Source organism: Spermophilus citellus, assembly GCF_964194105.1.
Source record: "Spermophilus citellus genome assembly, chromosome: 3".
In the NCBI taxonomy this organism is placed as follows: Eukaryota; Metazoa; Chordata; class Mammalia; order Rodentia; family Sciuridae; genus Spermophilus; species Spermophilus citellus.
Genome location: NC_138184.1, coordinates 20378582 through 20402066, shown reverse-complemented (window position 1 = coordinate 20402066; position 23485 = coordinate 20378582). Strand labels below are relative to the sequence as shown.

Here is a 23485-nt window from a genome sequence, read left to right as displayed (position 1 = left end):
TTAGCTTCTCGGCTGGTTCAATCTGGTTTTTCTTTATCCTTTTCCGATATCTCTTCCTTCTGGGTTGTGGCTCCTCCGTGTCTATCCTCAGTCGCTTGAGTCTGGGTTCTATCTCCTCCATGTCTGATAGCACGTTCAGGCACCCAGATAGGACGAAAAGCACCTTCTGGAAAAATACAAGCATGCCCTCGGCCCCATGATATTACCGGATCTGGGCCCTTCCACTGACCAGTCTGTAAATCTTTCCACAGAACTCTGCCTAAAGGGCCTGTCACCGAGGGAGACATTTGCCTCTCAGCAGCTGTGTGACCTTCTGTGTCACAGTTTAAAAAATTTAAAACAAATAAGGCATGATTAAGGCTATTTTGGGGAGTCATTATCTTATTCCCCCTTTTTAATTTTTGTAATTGAAGTTTAATAGATAAATGAGCTCGTTCTACAATGGCTTGACCTTGGGGGTTATAAGGAATTTCTGTTTTATGATTAATTTGAAACTCTTGGCAAAATTGTTGAAAAGCAGAGCTTACATAAGCTGGAGCATTATCTGTTTTAATCTGCATAGGACACCTTAAAACAGAAAAAGCTGCTAAGCAATGAGAAATTACATGTTGAGTATTTTCCTTAGTACGTGCTGTGGCAAAAATAAATCTAGAATAAGTGTCCACTATGACATGCACATAACATTGCTTACCAAATTGAGGAATATGAGTTACATCCATTTGCCATATCTGATTTGGTTTTAAACCACGGGGATTTACCCCTGATGGCAGAGATGGAGTGTAAATAACACACTTAGGGCATTGGCTTACAATCTGACGAGCCTGTTCTCTGGTAATACTGAATTTTTTACGTAAGCTAGAAGCATTTTGATGATGCAAGGAATGGGAAGCTAGGGCACAGTCATATGAAGACATCTGTTGACAAAAAGCTACTAATTTATCAATATTATCATTACCTGCAACCAAAGGTCCAGGGAGGTTAGCATGTGCACGGATGTGTGTAATAAAACATGGGTACTTCCTCATTAGCACTGTCTTTTGTAAATTATGAAATAATTCAAATAACTCCTGTGATGAAGTAAACCCAATAACTGAGGTTTCAATATTTTTAGTAACTCTGACTGCATATAAGCTGTCAGAATAGATATTAATAGGCTCATTTGAAAAATAATCTAAGGCCAAAATCAGGGCTTGAAGTTCTGCCCTTTGAGCTGAAGTATAAGAAGTTTGTATTACCTCTGTGTGAACACGGCTGAAGAAACCTGCCTTACCAGAGCTGGAACCATCTGTGAACACCGATAAAGCTCCCTCTATTGGATGGGAAAGTACAATCTTTGGAAAAATAAGTGATGTTAATGATGCAAATTGTACAATCTTATCACGAGGATAATGGCTATCTATCTGCCCAGGGAAATCTGCAAAAGCTACCTGCCATGAAGTAGAAGTTTGAAAAAGCCAATTAGTCTGTTGAACAGAAAATGGAATAATTATGATATCAGGCTCAGATCCAATTAATTGTAAAATCTTAGTTCTACCCTTAATTACTAATTGAGCTGTAGAATCATGAAAAGAAATTAATGTTTTTTGAGGGGAATGAGATAAGTAGATCCATTCAATAACTCCTAATCTTTGCCATATGGCTCCTGTTGGGGTATGCTCAGTTGGAAATATTAATAAATACAGTATTTCTTTAGGATCTATTCTAGTAAGCTGTGCATTTTTAATTGCAATTTCCACTTTCCTTAAGGCTGCTTTGGCCTCCAAAGTTAGTTGACGTGGAGAGGTTGGAGAAGGATTTCCTTGTAATATCTGAAATAAAGGACTTAACTCAGAAGTAGTTAACTTTAAGGATGGTCTTAGCCAGTTAATATCTCCTAATAGTTTTTGAAAATCATTAAGGGTACGTAACTCCTTGACTCTTATCTGAAGATTTTGAGGACGGATTGTACTCCCTTGAATTATCTGACCTAGATATTGAAAAGGAGATACCTTTTGAATTTTTTGAGGAGCTATACTTAAACCCATAGTTGTAAGTGAGGTCTCTAACTGAGTAAAAATTTCTGAAAGTACTTCTGAATTAGCATGGGCCAATAATATATCATCCATAAAATGAATAATGTATGCATCAGGGAAGCTATTTCTAATGGGATCTATTGCCTGATCAACATATTTTTGACACAGGGTAGGGCTATTACGCATTCCCTGAGGAAGGACTTTCCAGCAGTATCTTTTAACAGGTTCCTTAAAATTAACTGCTGGGACAGTGAAAGCAAATTTTTCACAATCTTTAGGATGTAACCTTATAGAGAAAAAACAGTCTTTTAAATCTATTACCATCAAGCTATAATCTAAAGGAATGGCTGTGGGGGAGGGAAGTCCTGGCTGTAATGATCCCATAGGCTGAATTGTCTGGTTTATTGCTCTTAAATCCTGTAGTAATCTCCAATTTCCTGACTTTTTCTTAATAACAAAAATAGATGTATTCCAAGGGCTAAGTGTTGGTTCAATATGACCAGCCTGAAGTTGTTCCTCAACTAATCTATGAATTATTTTAAGCTTTTCCCCTGAGATGGGCCACTGAGAAATCCAAATAGGCTCTTTTGTGAGCCATGTAATTTTTTCAGCTGTCTTAAGGATCGGGGAAGTACTCAGTGCCCCTAATAAAAATTTTGTCCTGAAGTATTTACTAATCCTTGCCGTGGAGACTGGCTTGTAAACAGATATTTTTCCTGAAAGGTTTCCCTATCATCTCCAGGAAAATACCTCTGATTAATTTCTTCAACTGACCTTATAGAATTTGGGGTAACTAGTAGCAGTCCCATTTTGGCTAGAATATCTTTTCCCCATAGATTAGCTGGTAAAGACTCTAACACATAAGGTTTAAATATTCCACTGTTTCCATCAGAATCTTCCCAACGGAGATAGTTGGCACTTTGAGCAGGCTGTGAAATTTTTCCTATTCCTTCTAGGTTAGCTAAGGCTGTATGCAGAGGCCATGTCCTGGGCCAAAACCGGCTGGACAATATTGAGCTATCAGCCCCTGTGTCAATTATTCCTAGGAAATTTTTATTATTAATTCTAAGTTTTAATAAAGGGCGTTCTTGTCGCACTAACTGGGACCAATATACTCTGTCCGGCGGTTTAGAAACTGAATCTGCCGGTAGGTGCCTTTCTGAGACACAAGGCAATAATATTAATTGAGCAAAAATATCCTTTGGGGTGAGTCTTAGGGCATAATTGGATCTTACAGTAACATATAATTGTCCTTTAAATTCTGAATCTATCACACCAGGTATTACTTCAATAGCTCCCTTTAAATTATTACGCCCCAAAATTAAACCTACAGTATTCTCAGGAAGCGGCCCGAAAATCCCAGTAGGGATTTGTGTTGGTCCCGTTTCAGGATCTAATTCAACTGTCTCTGAAGGTCCTAAGAAAACTGTCTGTGATCCATGTCTCTGTTCCGGTAAAAATCGCGGACTGTCTTGGTTGGCGCCGCTAGTGACGTCACACTGTGCGACGTCTCCCCATATTGTTTCTGGGCCCGGGGAGGGGCCGAACGGAAGTTTTTTGTCCCCTCGCTAGGAGGAAATACTTGTGGCGAGAAGGCGGGCTCATCCGCGCCACCCGAATCAACCATGTGGCGCCGAGTCCTGCAATATCTATTATCGCCAGTAGATGGAGCCCTAAACCTAAATTTGCGTTGGCGACATTCGTAGGCGAAATGACCGGGTTTTCCGCAAACGTAACACTTGCTGCGGGACTTCTGAACTGAATTTTGTGGCCCCAAAGTTTCCTTTAATACTGTTGCTAAGGCCACCGTTTGCAACTGAGTGGAATCTAAGTCAGAACACAAGCGAATATACTCAGAAATTGTTCCTTTCTTACGATGGGGGCGGAGAACATCCTGGCAAATTTTGTTTGCGTTCTCAAAAGCCAATTGTCTAACAATAAATTCGCTAGCTCCTGGGTCCCCGATGGACCTGTTCGCAGCCTGATATAGTCGGGCTACGAAATCTGAATAAGTCTCATTGGCACCTTGTCTGATTTTGGTAAGAACTAAATTGGACTGGTCCTTGGGGACAATTTGCCTCCAGGCACGTTTTGCACAATCAGTTATTTGATTGTACACTACAAAATCATAATTTAACTGTCTTTCTAAATCAGCAAAATCTTCAGTCCCTAAAAACATCGTTACTGGCGTTTCTATGCCCTGTCTCCTGTTCCTTTCTGCTTGTTCATTACAAAAATCAGTCCAGTAAGTTTTCCAGAGCAAGTAATCTCCCCCGCTCAGACAAGATCTGGCTAAAAAATCCAATCACTAGGAGGAAGGGGTTGTGAGCAAATATTTTCTATTAGACTCTGAACAAAAGGCGAATTTGGGCCGTACGTTTCACATGCATTTTTCAATTCCTTGATAGTTTTAAAAGGGATTACAGCATGAACTCTAACTCTCTGATCTTGTTCATTAGTTTGCTCAAAAACTGGAAAGAGGTGAAAACCAGTAGTATCCTCCCCCATTTCTTGAGCCTTCTTAATACCTTGCTGAACTGGGGTAAGAAAAGTCATCTTTAATTCAGCACACCTGTTAAATTTGGTCCTTCTAGCAGGTATCGGCCGAATTTTAAAAGCTTGGGCAGGTGGTGCTAAATGCAATCTATTAAAATTTCTCTCTAAGTCCTGAGTTTCTATGTCTAATTCTTCTTCCTCAGACTGTGAGCTGCTATCAGACTCTGTACTATCGCCATTTGGAATTTGGGTTTCTAACTCACGTGGCTGAGAAGAAACCTGAGCCCCGCTAGGAGTTTCCTTTGTATTTTCCTCTCCAGGAAGATTGGTTACCACTTCTGGAGGGCTCTCCAAGATTAGAGATGCTTCTTCTTTATCATGCTGTTCTGTACAATCTGTCTGCGGGCTAGCTTGCACAATTCTAACCTTTGTTTTAGCTCCTAGCGCTTTTGTTTTAAAACGGCTCAAAGGAAAGGAAATTAATTTAGCTTCAGGCTGATTTTCCATTTGAATAGACCTAATGGCTCTTTGAATACCTCTCAGAAGCTCTTCTGGCGGCCATGGACTCTGGTCCATGTATTCAAAGAGACAAATTTCTAGGGCCGTCCAAGTTTTCTGTATATTCTCTATACCTCCAGGTATTTCAGTAGAAAGACAAACTCTCTGTAACTTTCTTCCTAATTTCTCCCAAGTAAGTAAATTTGGAGACTCTTGGTCACAAAACCAAGGACAATATTCACCTACAATCTTTAAGAATTGCAATAACTGAGTTTTCTTTATCTGTTTTCCTTTCTGATTAATTATACTGTCTAAAATAGTTAGATACATTTCCTTATCCGAAGAAGTAGAATTTCCCATTTTAAGTAAATTAACGTCTCTTTCCTTCAATATCTCCCGGTACTTTTGTGACCCAAATGTCATTTCTTCCTTTCTCTTATCTTATTTCTTATTTTCCTTATCCTCTTTATTACTTTTGTGACCCAAATGTCACTTCTTCCTTTCTCTTATTTCTTTTTCCTTATCTTCCTTTTTTTTCTTTCCCTTAATCTTTTTAGCGCGCGCTCCCACTCAATCTAACTAATTCAGAATGCCCCACGTTGGGCGCCAATTCTACCACGCGGCCTGCGCAGTGGTTTCATTAATGAGGTTCTGGCATTCAGTTAGTTAGAAGAGATCAAAATAAAACACACAGACAGTACCTTATTTTAATGCTAGGTCCAAGACGGCTCGCCTCTTTTCCCTGCCTCCAGCCGCCCAGCAGGGCAGCGAGGATTACTCTGGGCTAGCAGGAGAGAGAGAGAGAGCGAACACGCCGGGGATCAGCCTTTTATTTGGGGGAAACAAGAGATTCAGGGGAGAATTCCATCCAATGAAGGTTGAGGGGGGGCTGTACTCCAAGGTCAGGGTCAGTGATTGGGTCTCCAGGGTCAGTGGTTACGCACACCCCCACACGGATGGGCTCTCTCATCAGGAAAGGGTCGGGATAACTCCGACACAGCCAGAGTGCCTCAGGACCTTAACGGGAGTCACCCAATCACGTGTCAGAATGGCTCCCCACAGGCAGAGCGATGGTGGCCAGGCTGGGGCTGGGGCTGCTGCTTCTGGCACTGCTCCTACCCACGCAGATTTATTCGAACCAAACAGCTGTTGTGACACTTTCAAGTAACTCCTCACAGAGTACCTCCGCTGCTCCCAATTCAACTAATGCTACACCCAGCACAGGTGGCAGTGCCCTGCAGTCAACAGCCAGTCTTCTTGTGATCTCGCTCTCTCTTCTACATCTCTACTGTTAGAGACTCAGGCCAAGAAATGTCTCTACTTCCCCATCTTCTAAACCCAATCGGAATGGCGACTAGAAGTCCAGTGTCAAGGAAGAAGCTGGTCTGCATCAAATCTACCAATTCCACACCTGATTTTATTGGCACAGAAAACGTTGAGAATTCCAAATTGATTGGTTTGAAGGACATGTGAAGGGTTTCACACGTGATGAATGCCAATATTAAATCTGCTGGAGTTTCATGTGCAAGATAAAAAGAGATAACATCCAAAATTGAGACATGATTTCCTTGAATGAGGCAAAAGAAATATGGACATTTAAAACTCTATCTTGAAAACAAGAATAGATTTTGTCTAGAGATAAAGGATGGAATGTGGAATGGAGATTTCAGTTTTTATTTGGTTTATGAGAAATCTATAAGGCCATAAAACAGTTAGGTAATATAAAAAGCTTCCATGATTCTATTTATACGTACACTAGAGGGAACTTCCAGGTGTTACTGTAAATCCTCTATGTATTGTTTCAGCAGTACTAATTTAATGCTGATATATTCTAGAAAAAGTTTCACATTGTTAAGCTATTTCTGTTCCTTTGGGAACTGAACTCTTTCCTCTGTGGTTTTTGGATTTGACATTATATTTGAACTTTTATGTAGCAATTGACATGTGCCAGGGCAATGATAGATTGGAATTCACCCCAAATCCAGGCATCATGAGTAAGTCTTGCTTATCCTCTCAAAGTCAAATGGTAGGCATCTCCCATCTCCTGTTTTCATTCAACAAGAGTGTCAGATTCCTTTAGCTAAACTGATTCCAAAGAGTAGAATTGCATTGACCTCAACTAATTTCAAAATGCTACTTTTTATTTCTACATCTGTTGAATACTTTTCATAATTGAAAATGGTCCGCTTTGAAGGTAAAATGGCAAATCTTGAAATTAGAAAGGCAACTATGTGAAGAAGCCAAATTTATAAATCAGCATTTGGGAAGTGAAGACTGGAAGCTAGCTTGCATATTAAATTCACAAAAACTTTTATACTTTTTCTGTAAATACTTTTTTTTAAAACTATGGATCAGAATTGCCACATTTTGGAACACTTTCTGTTATCAGTCAATATTTTTAGGTAGTTAGAACCTGATCCTAAGCTTAAAAGCAGTCTTGATCTTTTAAATCTTTTACAACTGCCTTGAAACACAGAAACCTTTTGAAAAATACACACTCCCTAAAATGTTTTGTTCGCATGGTCACACACTGATGCTTACATGTTCCAGTATCTAATATGGCCACCATAGTCTTGATAACCCAAATCATTTTTTCTCATCTTTAGAAACCTACACGGAACAACCAGATCAAACAGATCTAAAGCTACTGTGTGTGTGAATGAACACGCCCCTTTGCTTCATACCTGAATGCTGTATATCTATTTGGATTGTATATTCTGTTTGTGTATTTATGCTTTGATTCATAGTAACTTCTCATGTTATGGAATTGATTTGCATTGAACACAAACTGTAAATAAAAATAAATAAATGGCTGAAAGAGCAAAAAAAAAAATAGAGATCTTCCCCTACCTCTGCCCAATGTCATGGTATGAATAGACTATTATTGTTTAATTAGTTCCCTACTGATGAAAAGTTTATAGCTTCCTTTTATTTTTCTGTCATAAGCAATGCTGCGTATGCTTGTCTTTAGACACATGTGCATGATATTTGTAGGATAATTCCTAGAAGTGAAATTTATGGTTAAAGAAATGCATCCTTGGTGTTTTTATGGCATTCTTTAGAGAATAAATCATTTAATCATCCCACCAACAATATGTTGGAATTTCCCAGGCAGTAAATCTGAAACTATTTTTTGGAAGGCTGGGGATGAGGCTAATTGATAGAACATTTGCCTGGCCTGTGTGAGGCCCTGGGTTTGATCCTATCACTGTATTATTTTTGGAGGCCAGTACAGATTTTTCAACCTTTTCTTTTGGCAAGTGAACATATTGAATTAAACTACTATCTGTTATATTAATAAATTCATAAAGTATATTTTAGCTCCAAATAAGAAAAGCTCAGAGTAATAAGGACTCATTGAGGAGAGGGGGAATAGCTGTCATCTTTCACTGACACTTTTGCCCACAGACAAGCCTTGCAGCCTGTTGGCATTCATATTTCTGTTGCCACCTCCTAGGATTCTAGCTTCTTCAGTACTGAGCCACCATCAGTGTTATTAACTTTAGGAGACTCTTTTCTCCTCTATCCAATTCCAACTTCAAGCTAGGATTTTGGACCTTTAATTACGTGGACCAGCTAAATCTTAACTGTCACACTTAACAAGGTTTTACCAGTTTCAGGGCTAAAAATTAAAGGAAATACTGTACACTAATATGGCCCAGTTCTCATGGAATGTACTGCATAGTTGCTTCCCTGCCAAGACTTTGGCTTGCCTCTTGCTTGGAGCTTTTTTCTCCTAAAATTGAGAGTGCTCTAGGTTTTAGGGCAGTGGCTTACAGCCTTGACCACACAATGAAACACCTGAAGTGATTTGTTATATTTACTTTTGTGGTACTGGAGATTGAATCCTGGGACACTTCACCATTGAGCTATATCCCCACCCTGCTTTTTATTAGATTCTGATTTAATTCATGTGGATGTGGCTTGAGTATGGGCTATTCTAGTTCTCAACCCCTGGTTATATATTAGAATCACATAGCTTTTTAAAAATTAAATGTACAACTGTTAGGTTAAAGGTTAAAAGGAAACTTTAAAATGAATGGATCAAGCTGATAACATAACAAACTGATCAGTGTTACCATCACCAAAGTATCATCATGAGGTGTCATGTGCCTTCTGATTTGATATAGTAGGAAGTACATAGCTCTCTTTGTCAAGTAGCCCTGAATGAGAACTACCAGAACTTGAGTCTGAACAAGCCTTAGAATCTAATGCCAGTTTTTATGATACTTGGAAGAAGTATACTTGGAAGAGAAGTGCTTGAAGAATAGTCCCTGGACCAGCAGTATCAGCACTATCTGAAAGCTTGTTAGAGATGATATGCTGTTTCTCAGGCTTCATCACAGACTTACTGAATAGAACCTAGGGTTTAACAGAATTGCTAGGTGATTCTTATGCATGTTAAAGCTTGAGAAACACCATTGTTAATGCCAAGAGATTTAATAAACCAAACCCAGAGAACATGGAAGATGGTATGGAACAAATAACTCAGTTTCTTCAACAAAATGAAAATGGGGGTGGGGGAAGGAAGAGGAGAGGAGTAATTATACATTTAAAAATATTATATATTTTAAAATATTTTAAGAAACAAACTAACCAAATATAATGGAGTTTGTTTGGTTTCTTATTTTAACAAATCCACTGTAGACATTTTGAGACAATTGGGGAAATTTGAATATGGTCTAGTGGAAGATGGTAATAGGTAATAAAGAATGAATTATGTATTGAGTGATGATTATTTTTAAAAATAATTATTATTTTTGTGGTGTTGGGGATTGAACTCGGGAGCACCATTACCACAGTGTTTGTTTTTTGTTTGTTTTTGAGACAGGGTCTTGCTAAGGTGCCCAGGTTGAACTTCTGATCCTACTGCCTTAGCTTCCTGAGTTGCTGGGATTACAAATGTGCACCACCATGCACAGCTATAATGATTATTTTATAAAAATAGACATTGTTAAAGATATACCTGCCATATTTATAAACAAAATATTTTTTAAAAAACATATATCTATATATATATATATATCTGGTTCCACGCCAGATTTGGATGAAATATGAGTACTGATAGTTTAAAAACAAAATCAAACAACCAATGGAACAAACCCTCCCCCCTCATAATGTTATACTCAACCTTAATAGGAGAAGTTCACAGATACTGGTGTTTTTTTTTTTTTTGTTTTTCACAAAGGTTCCCAACTAAAATCAGAAGATGTGGCACAATATCTAAAAAGAATTTTTTTTAAAAAGAGGTGGAACAAATGTTGGGTGCAAGAACCTCTGTTCCAGCATCCAACCCATTGTGTAATAATTTGATTGGGGGCCGGGCATGATGGCACACACCTGTAATCCCATCGACCTGGGAGGCTGAGATAGGAGGATTGTGAATTCAAAGCCAGCCTCAGCCATGGTAAGGGGCTAAGCAATTCAGTGAGACTCATCTCTAAATAAAATACAAAATAGGGCTGGGGATGTGGCTCAGTGGTTGAGTGCCCCTGAGTTCAATTCCTGGTACCAAAATAATAATAATAATAATAATAATAATAATAATAATAATAATAATAATTTGATCGGTTTCTTCCAATAGACTATGAGTTCCTGGGAACAGAATAGTGGATGGACTAGAGCAGGCACTCAGTGTGTACCCACTTTAAGAGGGTCTCTTGCAAGGGGAAACACTTGGGGAAAGAACTAGTTGGAAGGAAGGAAGGAAGGAAGGGAGGGAGGGAGGGAGGGAAAGGAAGGAAGAGAGGGAGGGAAAGGAAGGAAGGAAGGAAGGAAGGAAGGAAGGAAGGAAGGAAGGAAGGAAGGGGAGGGGAGGGGAGGGGAGGAAGGAAAAAAAAGAAATCAGTGTCGGTATTCCCTGGGACTTACCCAGTTTTATCACTGAAAGTTCTATACCCCAGGAGACCCCTTAATCTTGGGTGAGCTGGATGGTCAGTCATCCTAGATCAGCAAGATGTGGCTTTAGTGACCAGTTGAGCCAATGTTCCTACCCTAGATCCTGTTTTAGGTGGCCTAGTTGCCTGTGTTGTCTCCTGGAGTCCTCCTAAGCTCACAGACCTTCTTAAAATTTTGTTTCTCCTCCCAGCAAATGCTTTTTTTTTTTTTCAATATTTTCTTCCCAGGAAGCATTAAAGGGCCTCTGTGAAGCCAAAAGAGAGAACGAATGTGCTAGGTGTTACATGCCAGGATGTGGCAGAACTGAAGGGGTGCTGCTTTCTGCCATGTGGCACCTTTACCTTCAGAGTCCTTTGAAGAGGAATCTAATAGATCCCAAACCCACCATCCCAGGCATAGATAGGAGTGCATTACATTTTGGCTTTGAGTTTAGCTTTCTTCTCACACCAGCATGTTGTGGCTTAATGGCCCACAGAACCCTTGGGATTTTGAAGGCAAGCTCGTAGGAGAAAAGGGCTTGTGAACGTGTTTGGGAACCAATATATGCTGTCTCTGCTGTCATCTGTGCTGTCACAGGGCCCTATGGATTTGAAGAAACCAGGGTGGCAAGAGCAACCCCAAGACAGCCTTATCAGCTTCTAAGCCCCTTTAGTAAGTTTCATATGTTACAGGAATTGGAAGCTTCTCCATATATGGGGCAATTTGACTCCTACAGAGTAGAGCACAGCTAGATGCATCCCCAGGAAACTGGACTGGGTAAGGTACACTGAGTGAGAAGAGACACTGGATTTAGAGATGAGCCAGGGAAGGGGCCAGAAATCAGGCAAGATATGTTATGGGTCTGTCTGACCATAAAAATATTACAGATAGGATCCAAGGAATGAAACTTGTGCAAGAAGGGAGGGCCAGCTCCCCTTGCTACAATCAGTTCTGTCATTCACCCTCAGGAATCTGAGGGTCTGAGGATATGGGGGTAGTGGGGAGGAGGTAAACTCACAGCAATTACATTTACATTGTTACATGTATCAATTGCAGTAAAGGTCTCCTTAATATGATGCATTTGTAAAATTTAGGCCTTTATAATAGTTTTTCACAGTTCTTGCTTAAATTTTTCATTTTATTTCTTATAATAGTTCTAATAGTCTTATGAGTGGTTCTCATATCAAAACCACCTTTCAGACTTGTAGAGCTAGGTAAACTACACCAAGCTTCTGATTTAGTAGCAAGACCCGAGAATCTGCATTTTTCCTAAGTGGCTCTGGTGCTGCTGGCCCAGGGTCCACTGACCTATGAAAAGATTAAAGACAACACTCTCATTCATTCTAAATATATTTATTGTGTACCTAATATGCCAGGTATTCTTCTGGGTTCTGAGGATACAGTGGTGATAAACCAGTATAGTTATGGTTCAAGAATAGAACAATAATATAAATAGAAAGAGGAAAAAAAACAAAAACAAAACAAAACACCATGGCTTACATAACAAATGAGTATACATTAAAGAGAGTATTGCAGAATGGCTTCAGGACTAGTTGAATAATTTAGAAAGAGCCTATATCAAGACTCCCTTTCCACCTACAGGTCAACTGTGAGTAGTCTTTCTCCCACACCCTGCTTTGGAGTAGTCTTTGGATATTAAAATGGAGGAGACAGAAGATATGGCACCAAATTCATGACAGGATGCTCTGAAATTCCTAATTTCAGACAGATGTGGCTGGTGAAGATGGGGTCTTAAGCCCCCAGTTTTGGGTGACTTTTACTAATGACAAAAATTATTAGCATTAAGCAGGTGCTTGAGGAATTACCTGGAAAGCTGCAGGCTTTACAATGCTTCTCTTCTTTCCCTATCCCAACATTTGGAAAAACCTCTCATTCAGATGGCCTTTCAAATGAGAAGCAGGCATGGGTCTACAATAATTGATTACTGGAGAGAAAAAAAGTATATCTATTTTAATTCCAGGTGGGATAAAGTTCAAAATGTAAAAAATGAAACAAAGAACAAGCGATTAAAGGTGATTATTTTTTTGATACTGGGGACTGAACCCAGGGCACTCTACCACTGAGCTATACCACCAGCCATTTTTCCTTTTCATTTTGAGATAGGGTCTCCTTAAGTTGCTGAGGCTGGCCTGGAACTTGTGATCCTTTTGCCTCAGCCTCCCGAGTCACTGGGATTATGCCTTGTGAGGTGATTCTTTATCTGAGACAAAACAAAAGGTTCATAAATTACATAATTTATAAATTAGTAAGAGAAACATGACTAAACTAATGGAAATTAACAAAAAGTTAATTCAAGGAATAGAAAACAATAGTTAACATCATAAGTTTAGCCTTAGGCTGGGGTTGTAGTTCAGTGGGAGCGCTTGCCTGGCACTTGTGAGGCACTGGGTTCAATCCTTAGAACCACATAAAATTAAATAAATAAAAATAAAGGTATTTTTAAAAAAACTTAAAAAAAATGAAGTTTAGCCTCATTGGTACATCAAAGAAAATGCCAATTGAACTTAACCTATTAAGTACCATTTGAAAATAGGAAGTTGACAAAAAAAAAAAAAAAAAAAAAAAAAAGAAAAAGCCTAGTGTCAACCCAAAGCTGATGCACTGTTATTCTGCCTGAGGTCAAGTGGCCTCTTAGGGTTGCTTAATGAACAAAATGGTAAAAACCAAAACAAAACAAACAAAAAAGCAATTTTTACTAAACATCTGCTTTAAAAATATTCAAATACTTTTAACTCTTAATAAATAATATAAATGTTTAAAAAATGCTTCCAGTAATTCATTCAATCATCAGAAATACACTCATGTTTAACCAGTTATTTACTGTATCACTTAGGGATGACATTTTTTTTTTTTAAGTTGTCAGTGGACCTTTATTTATTTCTATGTGGTGCTGAGAATTGAACCTAGTGCCTCACCCATGCTAGGTATGTGCTCTTTCACTGAGTTACAACCCCAGCCTGTAGGATGGCATTTGACTGCAGGACCCTTTAAGAGAAACCTGTCAGAAGATAAATAAGCATAGTGGTTATTCTTCTTATGTATGAAGAAGTTCAGAGGCTAGCAATCCAAGTCTGGTGCATGCCATAAAGATCCAAGCTCCTTCAATTTTTCCACTTTAATACCCCCAGAAAGTAGTTGTCTTCTGTATGCCAAAAAACCACAGCTCTGCTACTTCTAGCTTTCATGTCTGTACTCCAAGCAGGATGAAGAGATAAGGGCAAAGACTCATATTTTTCAAGCCCATTCTTTTGTATAAAAAAACCCAGCATCTTTATTAAGCAGGCTTCCACCTGCAACTTTTACCTTGCCAGAGCAGAGTAACAGGGCCACCCTTAGCAGGAACTGTGTGGTGTTTGTTTTTTTTGGTACCAGGGATTGAACTCAGAGGTGCTTTACTATCAGGTCCTTGCTAAATTACTTAGGGCCTCATTAAGTTGCTGATATTTGTCTTGATCCTGCAATCCTCCTGCCCCAGCACGGAGTCACTAGGATTATAGATGTGAGTGAGCTACTGCACCCAGCTAGGGAAGTATTTTTAACTAGTTGCATTATCATCTCCCTCACTCAAAGTGTGAGAATGGAGAAGATACAATAAGGGGAATTCATTTAATTATGAAATTCTCTGTCACTATTAATGTCAGATTTATGAAGTTTGATGACCTGAAAAAATGCTCACAATGTAATGTCAACTAAGAAGGGAGGACAGAAAACACACATAATACAATCTCAATTTTGTTTATAAAATATAATTTACATACATATATACACACATATTGCAAGTAACAAAATGTCAATATCTATAAAGTTGACATTTCCTGTCAAAGGATTATTGATGGATAGACATAAATTTTGTTTTATTAATTGTGGATGTGTAACCGACGTGATTCTGCAATCTGCATTTGGGGTAAAATTGGGGGTTCATAACCCACTTCAATCTAATGTATGAAATATGATATGTCAAGAGCTTTGTAATGTTGTGAACAACCAATAAAAAAAAAAAAAGAAAAAAAATTTTGTTTTATTAAATTTTTTTCTGTATTTTCTAAGATGAACTTGTGTAACAGGGAAAAATGTTATTTTAAAAGACATAAAAAAAGAAATATTTTTTAAAAATACCTTATGTACTTTCAAAGAAGACTAAGTACAAAATGCTTTACACTTACTCGTTTTCCTCTTCATTGTCAAAAGAAAGGAGGCTGGTGTTTTTTATTTGCTTTTGTGAGTTCTTTTTAACTAAGTCCTGCTTATTTATTTTGTCTTCACTTGTTATCTTCTTTTTTGAGCTTGCTGTTAAACCTGAATATTTTTCATCTGAGGGACGCTTGACTGGTTTTCGATACATGATTCTTCCATCAGCTGGAGCTGGTTCTTCATCTGAAGCAAAAACAAAGTTAAAGATTTTTTTTCTCATTATTTTGCCATTAACAAGAGTCAAATGGCAAAAATATTCTCATACTGTATTTAAGGATACCCTTGGAGTAAATTCAGTATGGGCCTCTAGTTATATGCCCCTCAAGATTAGCATTCACTTGCAAATGCTGTATCCCTAGTCCAATCAGGTTGTATTTTTAAGTATTTTTGAAAAGTGTTTGGAACTACTGTATTTTCCCACAAAGCAATGTAATAGTTGTTAGGAAACCACATTTCAGGCACTAATTATTACACAGAACTTCATTGACTTGTTTGTAAACTTTACTACTTTTTTTTTTTGTTTTAAATATGGGGCTTTTACTTAAACTCACCCCTAATCCTCAAAACAACCCACTAAGTACACTTGTTGTCTCCATTTGATTAACAAGGAACTTGAGGCTCAGAGATGAAATAACTGGCTCAAGATCTCATATCTGGTGAAGTGCCAAAATCAAGACTTGAACCAAGGACCAGCTCCTTCAAACAAGCCTCTCTATTATATAAAATAAGGCAATTTCATACTCCAGGCTCCTTAAATTATTAGAGAAACCAAATTACTTTCAGATATATCTGTTTTTGCAGCCTTTATTTCTGCTTTAATTTTCATGACTTCTTCAGCTGTCAAGTCTCCCTTTTTTAAAACCACCACTTGGGGCCGTTCATCTTCTTGGTCACTGTGATCAGCATCTTCATCTGGGAGCTGAGGCTGGATTCTCTAGGAGAAAACAAAATACAGCATGTAGATTACTGATCTTGAAGTAATGCCAAGTACTGCCTCTGTAAACAAGTGTAATGATTAAAATGAGAAGGGTAACGTAACAACTAAATGAGATAGGAAATAATTTTTCAAGTAACTGCAAAGAATCTAACTACACCACACTAGGGAACAGGTTTACCTGCCAGTCATCCTGGATGCCTATCCAATGGGATTCATTTCCAAATCAGGAGGATTCCTGTTTGCATTTATGTGATAGGGGACCTCTGCTTTGGGTAATTCCATCATGCCTGGTCTACTCAGGACAGTGCTAAGCTATATCAATTCTCTTTGCTCCTCATCGACACTTTTTTTTTTTTTTTTTTTTTTTGTACTGGGGATTGAACTCAGGGGCACTCAACTACTGAGCTACACCCCGAGCCCTTTTTTGTATTTTATTTAGAGATTGGGTCTGGCTTTGAACTTGTGATCCTCCTGCCTCAGCCTCCTGAGCTGCTGGGATTACAGGTGTGCACCACCATGCCCCACTCATCAACACTTTTTACCTCTGTCTTTTCTCAGAGTAAGACAGAAAATAATCAAATGCCATCAAAGTAAGCAGCAAGTAAGAAGTGTTCTTCTCCTACCTCTGTTCATTCCTTATCCCATGTAAGAGCTTCAGCTGTTTCCAAGTATATACAAATATATAGGTATAGAAAACATTTTGCACATAATCAAACTGTGAATATTATGACATATTTTTTAATTTAAATTATGAAATTTCTCAAACATAAAGTACAGGGAATAACATAAAAGAAAACATGGACTCATTATACACAAATGCTAAATGGTAACGTTTTGCCAGTTGTTTGAGATTTCTAAAAAACGCCAGACACGGTAAAAGCCCCCTCATTTTTTTTTTTTTTTACTGAAAAATATCTTTACACAATACTTTGAGATTATAGTTACCTGATTTTATCAAGTTACTGCCTTGTATTTAATTATATATATGGCCATTTCATGATTTATTTTCCCAGTACCCTATAAATAAAAATTTGGGTTGTTTAAGAGCTTTTTCCTACTATGATAAAAACCTTGTATACATCTTTGCTCATTTTTAGAAACTTATATGTAGACAAATTCTTGGAAGTGGAATTGTTGGGTTGAAAGATAAGCACACCAAAAGTGTCTTCAACATATTATTCAAACAGCTCATTATTCCACTTCTCATTGAGCTCTGTGTCCCTAACAGGGTACAAAGCCCTGCATGACTGGGCCTCAGCCTATGACTACAGCTTTCTCCCATACCACTCTCTTGTGGCTCTAGACTGCAGTCAGGTTTGAGTACTTGGAGATCTCCAAACATAACGGCTCCTTTATCTCCTCCTTTATCTCTGAAAAAATCCCCATTGCCTCTGGCCAACTGCTATTCAAGCAGCCTTTAGGACTCAGATCTTCTAGAATCTCACCTCTTTTTCTCTTGTACACTGTACATAGCTCATAGAAAGCAAGTACCACACTGTGTTTTTAATGCTTTGTCTGTCTCCAGTAAGCAAGCTCCTTTGAGAGAGGCGCTGTGTTTCACCTCTGTATCTAGAGGCACACAGCCTAGAAAATAGAAGGGACTCAAGAAATACTTGCTGATCTACTAATGAATAACCAATAGATGGGTTAATACTGAATAATCTGAAATCCTGACAAGTTAGTTACAAGTTCATTCATCTTTTAAGATGAAGTTCATTCATCTTTTAAGAAGACTTGGGTCTTAAGTACCCAAGTCCCATTATTCAATAAGCTCATTCTCTTTAATAATATCTGTTAGTTTATTGACTATTCACCAGTTGCTGCCTATTTTTCTCTAAACGTTTCTAATAAGTGATCACAATCAAGTAGGTAATTAAGCATTTTTAGCAAGGAAATGGAAAAGTAAAATTATTTCCAATATTCTTTAGACTTGAGAATCATTAATTCTGATTCTCTCTTTTTATTTGACAAACTAGAAAACTAAAGAAACAGTGTAAAGAACAGTGACTGTTTAAAGCCACTTCTGAATTAACTCTCAAGAAGATCAATAAGATGATTTATCTCAATTATTATGATTTCCCACAAAAGTCAGTTCTTTTTGTTAACAGATCACTAAAATGCTGATTGTTTTGCCAAATTCATTAAGAATTGTTTGGGAAGATTGTTACAATCAAGATTGTTACCACAGGGGCAGTGGTAGAGTGCTTGCCTAGCATGCATGAGGCACTGGGTTCAATCCTCAGCACCACATAAAAATAAATAAATAAAATAAAGATATTGTGTCCATCTACAACTAAAAAAAAAAAAAAGATTGTTACCACAGAGGTAAAAATCAGAGTGACTGATCCCCATGACCAAAAACAATAGTTACATCTCCTGCATTCATTGTTGAATCCATGTCCCTTTTCTCAAAACTTACTGTCATTACTATTGTTTTTGGTCATGGGGATCAATCACTCTCTGATTGTTACCTCTATGGTTCCTTGTTGCCTATCTCCATCAATCCCTCCATTGCTTCTACATATAGTCCATAACTCACCATCCTCCACACCTTTACCCATGCAGTTCCCTTGTCTCTAATTGCTAACCTACCAGTGCTCAAGATTTAATCCAAATACCCCTCCTCCACGAAACCTTGCCTGAAACAAGCAGGCATCCAACTAATTTTAACTCCATTCATTAATGGCAGACACAGTGCTTGGACAATAGAGTGATTCCGGTAGGAATTTAGAGAGTCTGATTTAGTGAAGGAGATACAGAGGAGAGGCACAAGTGGATGAAATACAAAATTAGTATTATAGAGGAGATATGGATAAAGTAACAAGTAGGAAAAAGAATAACTAGGGGTTCTGAAGGCCTTCAGAGAGATGATGGGCTGTGCCTACAGATATGAAGCAGGGCAGGAAGGTGTTAAAAAGAAAATGACACTTTAGAAATCCATCTCTCTGTCTTTTCAGAGCCTGGCACAGTGCTGGGTTTAGCACATACTCAATGTATTGAGTAACTTCATGTAAATCAATTTTGTCCTCTCTAAGTGACCTTAGTGCAGATACTAGAGACACAATGCTAAATAAAACTGTTTTCCCATGCATCCTCTAACCATAATGGTCTGTTACCACTGAAAGAGTTGGGGCAGGTTTGGTGTGAATCAGCTAAAGCAGAAGCCCAAGAGGGGTCCGTGGTTGATTCCTACTGACATCCCGACCCATCGTATTTAAGGTTTTGCTTACTTTGCTTTTAAGAATATGCTTAATTTATTTTAACAACAAAACAGAAATAGATACAGGGCGTTCATCAAAATACATTCGAAACTCAAATCTTAGGATTTCAGGTCATTTGACCGAGTGGCCTGTCCTCTCATCTGGAAAATGGGGACGGTGTTATTATCCAACCTGCTCACAGGTTCTGCGATATGCAGGCGAGAAGAGACAAGAAAGCCATCTTTCTTAACTAAGGTCCAGGAGCTTCACCTACGTCAGGTCATTTTCCAGAAAGCAGCCGCGCTCTAAAACAGAGCTTCCTAGACGCAGGAGGATGTATGGTTTGAACAAGTCCTGCCCACGGTCCGAGGTCCACCAAATTGGGGTGAGGAGTAACCGGCCTGCAGGAGCCGGAAATGGTGGACCGGGAGCGTTTCCGAGGTAACGCGACTGCAGCGCTCACCTTGCTCTCTATGGTGGGCCCTTCCCTGTACCCGACTCGCTCCTTAAAGCGGGACAGGAAGGCGGGTTCGGCGGGCCTCACGTACGACACCTGGTTCCGCTTGCTCATGGCGGATCTGGGTAAAACCCTTTCGAGGGCTCTCTGACAGTCCCCAGATGTGACGGCGCTTGCCGATGACGCCAGGCCACGCCCCGACGGAGACCGGGCAAGTCGGTGTGCGTGTGACGTCAGCGTCTGGCCGGAGCGCCAAATTCAAATTCTCGCCATCTTGGGCGGGCGGGACCGCTGCAGGGCGGGAGGTGGAAGCGTCGGCTGAGCAGGTTCCAGGTCCAGGGCTGAGGGCGCTATGGCGCCAGGCTGCAAAAGTAAGTCGGGGGCCGCGGTTTCGTGACCCAGTTACCGCCCGAGTTACGACGTCGCGAGGCTTCCCGTAGGGTTGTCCCGGGTGAAGGACAGGAAAAATCGGTGATCGTCTTGGAATCCGTGCTGCACAGAGAGCGAGCTGGCAGACCACTCTCAGCGTTCCTTCTGCATATTGGCGCGTGCGGGGAGCTGGCACACTTCTGCTCGGGAACAACAGTGGAGAACCGGAGCCCTAAGACTAGAATCTGTTCTTCCTTTTCCTTCTTTCCATCTTGCTGCTTCTTTGCCGGCCCTCTTCTTTGTCCGCTGCGGGCTGCCTGTCTAAGTGGCCCTGCCTGAGGGTCAGCCCTTACTCAGTGATCACCACCTTCTGCAGGTTTCCATATTTCTGACTTCCTCAAAAGGAAGGATTTATCTATGTCCCAAACACGTCTTTCTCTTGCAGATAAAGGAATTTAAAGCACAGATTGCAGCAATATCTTTATTGTAGTCGCCCTTTATCCTCAAGGATATATTCCAAGACTCCCAGTAAATTAGTCACAGTAACATACTAAGAATAACAAATAATAAGAACAGTTAGAATAGTACACTGTAATAATAGTTATGTGAATGTGGTCTTTCTAAAAAATCTTACTGTATTCATCCTTCCTTTTCTGAAATGAGATGATACGGCTGGGGATGTGGCTCAAGCGGTAGCGCGCTCGTCTGGCATGCGTGCGGCCCGGGTTCAATCCTCAGCACCACATACAAACAAAGATGTTGTGTACGCCAAATACTAAAAAATAAATATTAAAAAAAAAATGAGATGATACAATGCCTATCTGTAAGATAATTGAGATGAATGAGCTATGCAATGTGACACAGGCTGCAAAGCTTACTTGAACAAAAACACTGATACCTACCACTAGAGGATCTAATGATAACTGAAGCAGCTACTAAATGACAATTAGGAGGGTAGCATATGGAATGTGAATATGTGTTGGCTGGAGGGAGTGGGATGGTATGGGATTTCGTCTTGCTACTTGTAACAACAGGCCTTTTTTTGCTGCTTTCAATATTTTTTTTCTTGGTTTTGACTTTCAGAATATTTAGTATAATGTGTCTAACTGTACACCTCTTTGGTTTTCTCCTATTTGAAGTCCTCCAAGTTCTGGATGTATTGGTTCTTTTCCTGTGAGAGCACTTTAACTCTGAGGAAGATCAGTTAGTTATCCGGGAGCCAAATGTTAGTTTTCAATATTGATGCCACATTCCATATAAACATTTGTCTTGTAATAAGGAAGTCTTGGTAGCTGTTAAGAGAACCCAAAGGTGGGGCATGGAAGAGAACACAAATTATGGCAGGCATCAAATTAAGGGCCTGGGAATTTGCCATTTTGATGGTTTCTCAACAGTTTTTATTCTTCATGTTGTTTGTCCTCAGAGAGTCATGGCAAGAGCATCCTGATCCTAATTAGGCACCTAGTTTCTGAAGCTAATAAAGTTGTTTGAGGGGAATGGGTAAGGCCCATACCAAGCTTTTCATACCTTACAAGCAATGAGTTAAGGTGGGAGAGCAAAGAAAAATCTTGTACTATCTTTTAATGGCTGTCAGCCCATGATTTAAGGCCCAGGATTGCATTTGTCCTTTATCCCTATGGTAGTCTCTGTCTCAGGGGAGTGAGAGAAGCAGGGAGACTGTTGTAATAATCCAAGTAAAAGATGTTGCTGGCTTGATTCTGCAGTGGTAGCAGTGGATTTGGCAAGAAGTTTAAGATTACAGATATATTTTAAAGTTAGAGTCAGGGAGTTGCTGACAGATTGGCTCCAGTGAGAAAGAATGGGGTTAGGGATGACTATGATTTTTGGCCTGAACAACGGGAAGGATGGAATTGTGATTTACTGAGATGAAGCAGAACATTGGTGTGGCACAAGGGAATCAGGAGCAGGTTTGGACACATTAAATTTGAGACATTACCCCCTGGACATCCAGTTGTAGATTTCAAGTAGGCAATTAGGAAAGCAATCTAGAGAGAACATTTAAATTTGGGAATCATCAGTATATACCTAGCTTTTAAAACCATGGGGCTGGACAGCATTACCACCTTAATGGGTTGAGATAGAATAGGTAAGAGGATCAAGGCCTCAGCCCAGGAGCATCATACCATGGATGTGAGGGATGGGGAGACTGAAGAGTGTCAGCAACTGAGGAACAAGTTAGAGAATGGGATTTCCATAAACTAATTATAATCATCTTTAATTATTTATCTTTTTTTTTTTTTTAGCTGAGTTACGCAATGTGACAAATTCTCAGTCTAACCTGCCAAGGTAAGAAAAAAGTCTTATTGATGAGCCCCCAAAGAATTAGCAATTTTATATTTCTAGAATAAGTATTTAGCATAGTAAGGGGTACTTGTTTTAAAATTTAGCTTAGTCCTCAATCAGCTGGAAATATGGGAAAATAATATACTTCCCCTGCCCTCTTAATTCCCAAATTAAAATAAGGGATTGGTTACATAATTCTCCCTTGGAATGACTTTTATTTTTGCTGATAAGAGGGAATGAGAGACAAGCAGTGTTTATATCCTTTGAAAAGAACTCCCTTTATTTCCAGTAAAGGTTTATGAAGGTGCCTATCATGAACTAACTCAATAAACAGTGTGGGTCATTGAGACTCTTATAAGAGGTAAATTTAAATGGAGTATGTCTTGGACTTTGTTGGGGAAACTTATTATAAGAAATATTAGAGGCAACATGAAACTCAGATCCTTTACAATTTTCTTTTCTCCAATAAACTTAGCTGTTACTTTCTTTTTCTTTAGTAATGAAGGTGATGCCATCAAAATTTTTGTGCGAATTCGTCCACCTGCCGAGGGCTCTAGGTCAGTTGATGGAGAGCATGGCTTGTGCTTATCTGTGCTTTCCACAACAAGTCTCCGGTTGCATTCCAGCCCTGAGCCCAAGATCTTCACATTTGATTATGTTGCAGACATGGACACCACGCAGGTAATGAAAACTGGAAGCTTAACTTTTCACTTGAAATATACAAGTCTTTGTTATTTGTAAAGATTTCATTTTTGATCTCTTTAGTTTGATTGATTTAAGATAAGTTCAAGCATTCTATGAATATTTCAACTCTAATTTTACTAAATAGCTTTCTTCTTTATTCATCGAATTTTGTGATAGGATGACACAAGCCTGTTTTACTTTGCTTCTTCACTCAGTGATGGAGGTTAATGGAGGAGTACTTTTCGGGGCCGCTTGAGTGATTGATGAGTACAATTAGCCACCTAGTTTAAGGATTTTAGAATTACTATGATGACAATAAGGCAAATTTAATTAAGATCTAGTCAGCACTAGCCAATAGAACTTTTTGCATTAATGGAAATCTTTTATATCTGAGCTGTTTATCACAGTAATCTATAGCCACATGACTAAGTTTAATTAA

The 23485-nt window shown here is 39.1% G+C and overlaps 3 protein-coding genes and 1 long non-coding RNA gene across 5 annotated transcripts in view; 2 read left to right on the top strand and 2 right to left on the bottom strand.

The window, feature by feature from the left end:
* LOC308643113 overlaps positions 1-23485 on the bottom strand; it is a 622623-nt gene that overhangs the window by 23858 nt on the left and 575280 nt on the right. The gene's annotated exons all lie outside the window — the stretch shown is intronic.
* Positions 1010-6786, top strand: LOC308645179 (signal transducer CD24-like; the record flags this gene model as incomplete). Its single annotated transcript, XM_081287263.1, has 2 exons — positions 1010-1013; positions 6069-6786. 2 exons carry the CDS (start codon positions 1010-1012, stop codon positions 6299-6301), a joined length of 237 nt encoding a protein of 78 aa, XP_081143389.1. The 3' UTR covers positions 6302-6786.
* Positions 12292-19866, bottom strand: KIAA1143 (the record flags this gene model as incomplete). Of its 2 annotated transcripts, XM_081285049.1 has the most annotated exons (4): positions 19696-19864; positions 15873-16029; positions 15068-15278; positions 12292-13104 (listed from the first exon to the last, which is right to left on the bottom strand). In XM_081285049.1, exons 1-4 carry the CDS (start codon positions 19801-19803, stop codon positions 13101-13103), a joined length of 480 nt encoding a protein of 159 aa, XP_081141175.1. In that variant the 5' UTR covers positions 19804-19864. The 2 variants fall into 2 exon arrangements, with proteins under 2 accessions (XP_081141175.1, XP_081141176.1); XM_081285050.1 differs by lacking the exon at positions 12292-13104 and having other exon boundaries at positions 15064-15278; positions 19696-19866.
* Positions 19973-23485, top strand: part of KIF15 (kinesin family member 15) — a 58899-nt gene continuing 55386 nt past the window's right edge. Inside the window, exons 1-3 of the mRNA XM_081287428.1 lie at positions 19973-20060; positions 22323-22365; positions 22860-23043. Of these exons, the coding sequence (XP_081143554.1) occupies positions 20042-20060; positions 22323-22365; positions 22860-23043 (246 nt within the window). The 5' untranslated portion in view covers positions 19973-20041. The remainder of the gene's footprint in view (positions 20061-22322; positions 22366-22859; positions 23044-23485) is intronic.